At 35.9% G+C, this 3108-nt stretch overlaps 1 protein-coding gene across 4 annotated transcripts; it reads right to left on the bottom strand.

Annotated features, from left to right (window-relative positions):
• Positions 1-254: 254 nt before the first annotated feature.
• dnajc24 (DnaJ (Hsp40) homolog, subfamily C, member 24) lies at positions 255-2886 on the bottom strand. 4 transcript variants are annotated; one of them, XM_020934852.2, is made up of 5 exons: positions 2795-2886; positions 2288-2397; positions 1876-2011; positions 1200-1268; positions 255-790 (listed from the first exon to the last, which is right to left on the bottom strand). In XM_020934852.2, exons 2-5 carry the CDS (start codon positions 2390-2392, stop codon positions 591-593), a joined length of 510 nt encoding a protein of 169 aa, XP_020790511.2. In that variant the 5' UTR covers positions 2393-2397; positions 2795-2886; the 3' UTR covers positions 255-590. The 4 variants fall into 4 exon arrangements, with proteins under 4 accessions (XP_020790511.2, XP_055011168.1, XP_055011169.1 ...); XM_055155193.1 differs by having other exon boundaries at positions 2288-2394; positions 2795-2858; XM_055155194.1 differs by lacking the exon at positions 2795-2886 and adding an exon at positions 2656-2794.
• Between the last annotated feature and the right edge of the window lie 222 nt (positions 2887-3108).

Below are 3108 nucleotides of genomic sequence, written 5' to 3'. Positions count from 1 at the left end.
TGCAACTGTCTTTACAAAAACGCAAATAAAAATGTGAATAAAAAAGAATGGCATTATACTGTAGGTATTATTCATCTTAGACTACATTTCTAAAATGACAATTTTTGAACAATAGTTCACTGATTATTTTATGTCAGCTATAGAGGAAAAAAAAGAAGAAACTGAGGTAAAATGGAAAATGGCGAGATTAATTTGAAATACAGAAAAATGTCCAAAATGCTTTTTTTTAATGTTGAACACATTGAACTCAAGTGTGAAATTGGGTTTTTAATGTTGTCATCCCATTTTTCTGACAAATACATAAAAAAAAAAAAAAAAAAAAAACTTTGTGTACTGTTTTCATTCATAAAAAATCTTTACTTATATCATTATACTTAATTATACATGAAAATATATAAACAACTTTGGATGAAGTTCCATTTATTATTATAGAAGAAAATTACTGTCGGTCATTGGCAGTAAAGGTTCATTTGCCAAACGGATTGTGCATTACTCCCTTCAACACATGTAAACTTTTTAAATATTGTTAAGAAAATATAAGTTATAAACCATAACTTTAAAACACTGAAATTAGTGTAGAAAAGGTCCTGTCAGCTCTGAGGTAGATTTGTCCATGTGACATAAACACTTAAAGAGCATGTATCACAGCACACAATCACTCCTTTGCTCTGTCCTCTGGTCGTCTGCTCTTCTTCTTGTGATGATGATCTCAGAGTCTCCTCCTGAACCTCCTCTTCGTCAATGATAAAAGCCCCTCCACAGCGACAGCAATGTGTGTATAAGCGCTCATCTGAAAACACATAAAAGAATGGGCCTTTAAAATATATAGATCAATTTGTATCAACTGACATGATAAACTCTTACTTTGAATTCATTGTTTAAAATATTACTATACTAAATGCATTGATGCTTCTTATTGCTATCTACTAATTTTGTGTTAAGACAAAGAATTAGGTCTTGAACTTGTATTTACAAAAAATGTTTTCTGTAATGATCTACATCTTGTTAAGTTATAATATAGTACACAAAACAGTATATGGTAGAGATAATAGTACAGTACAGATAACACTTTTGACCTATTTCAAATGACATAATATTAACAGCTAAAAAACAAATAGCACAAATAAATAATTATAAAAAATACATATAAATGTAGAGGCGCATAAATGCATTTAATCTGTGAATTCAATTGCACAGACCATTATTCCATATCATGTCCTCCAAGAAAACAGTTGAATCCACAGGCCAGTCCTGCTTTAGGTCATGAGCTGAAAAGACAAATTAAGTTAATTGAAAAGTGCAGTACTTTTGTATGGCATGGGAATTAATGCTTACACACAACATTTATTCTGTAGTTTAGTCTGAGGTTAATTCAATGTCAAGATACTTTCTTTCACTTTCCATTCTTTCTTTCCATTCTTTCTTTCTTTCTTTACTACTTTACAATATGTAGGCAGAATACAGCAGCATTCAGTGGTACATTGTTAATGTCATTTATGTTATTCACAGCCTCCAGATCAGTGTTTAAAGTGTGTGTAGTTACAAGTATCACAAACGTGCACAATACGCATACATACTTTGTAACAGGTGATGTTCTATGTAATAGGTAAGCACCCTCAGACCCCTATTTTCTCAAAGAGTGTAAAATAAATGTAAGTGTAATGTCCCATAAGTCAGCAGGTATTAATCTACAATTTCCCACCAACCACTCAACACTCTCCTCCACTGACCCAGAGAAAACTCAACTCCACACGACTACACGAAACAAGTGCGCCCTCTGGTGGACTCCTCGACATGCACCATGCAGTTCAATCTGGTAGAACTATGAAATCAAGGTAAAGACAATTAAATCTTTATATTGTTTGAAAATCGTACCTCTTCTTAGCAGATCATAATCTCTTCTCTTATTTTCATCGCTCAAAATTTTCCAGGCAGCATCAACTTCAAGAAACCTCTTCAAACCCATCTCTGCCTCAGATGAACTATGTCCACTGAGACGATCGGGATGACACTGCATGTGCAAAAGAGAACAGTGATGAACACACTGCTTAATCCCATGCTTTTTATAGATGAGTAAACTACAGGCCAAATGCGCTGTATACATGATAAGATTCCAGGATAAGATATTTAGGTCTCTGAAGAGGGTGTATGTTATTTGAATAATTAAGAGCAGTCTTCAGTTTTCTAATTACAAACTCTGCAATAATTATATTGATTTGATTGAGCTAAATTTTACAGTCCTGATGTGTAAACGTAAAAATGTTCAGAATCAGGACAACTCCTATACCTTCAGGACCAATTGCTGATAGCGATGTCTTAACTCCTCTGTGGACTCTGATGGATTGGCTCCTAACACTGCATAAAGATCCTTTTCACAAGATGATGCACACATGTCTGCTGCAAAAACAAACCACATCAGGTGTTAGAAGAACTATTCGTCTCACTGTTAACAACCTAACAGCATGAACATTGTAAAATAAAGAGAAACAAACAACAAATACATTACTACTGGTTAAATGTAGATGAAAAGTTAGCACCAGAAACACACTGCACTAAACCATTGAGGAAAAACAGCACAGTCCTGAGAAAAGAGGCACATTTTATATCTACTGATAAACTGATGCATTTTTATCAAATATCACCTAACTCACACACCATGCTAACCTAGCCTAGGTCTGGTTATATGGTAGCCTGTGTCATCGTGTGTCAGCTTGTAAAACAGACGAGGAAATATTGGAATAGTCACACTTTGAGTCTTCTGAAAGATCGACTTAATCTGAAACTTGGTTTGTACCATGAGATCGGAGAGCTCCTCTCCTCTAGACCCATGTGTAAACACCACGGTCCGCGGATCCGCTCCTCTGCTCAGTGCGGCGGGTCAACGCGGCACCGTGAAGGCGCAGTACTGACCCCTGCTGGACTGGGGGACGGAGGCATGTGATCTTTGTGATTTACCCATAGACTGCAGTCTGTGGATTTACCGTTTGATTTTGCATTGCCAGCCGTTCATCTCTTTCAGCAGATACTACGATCTAGAGGTACGTATTCTGTCCAAAATGGTGCCAATAATCGCCTAATTGAATCGTCCACGAGCCTACAAAAAGCGCA

Source organism: Boleophthalmus pectinirostris, unplaced genomic scaffold (assembly GCF_026225935.1).
Source record: "Boleophthalmus pectinirostris isolate CB_2022bp ecotype Guang Dong unplaced genomic scaffold, ASM2622593v1 HiC_scaffold_2, whole genome shotgun sequence".
Taxonomy (NCBI): Eukaryota; Metazoa; Chordata; class Actinopteri; order Gobiiformes; family Gobiidae; genus Boleophthalmus; species Boleophthalmus pectinirostris.
This window is presented reverse-complemented; position numbering and strand designations above follow the sequence as displayed.

Coding starts and splice junctions, on each gene's coding strand:
- dnajc24 (XM_020934852.2), bottom strand. CDS start 2,392: ATGTGTGCATCATCTTGTGAAAAGGATCTTTATGCAGTGTTAGGAGCC. Junction 1,269..1,875: donor TTATGATCTGCTAAGAAGAG/GTACGATTTTCA, acceptor TTGTCTTTTCAG/CTCATGACCTAAAGCAGGAC. Junction 791..1,199: donor GGACATGATATGGAATAATG/GTCTGTGCAATT, acceptor ATGTGTTTTCAG/ATGAGCGCTTATACACACAT.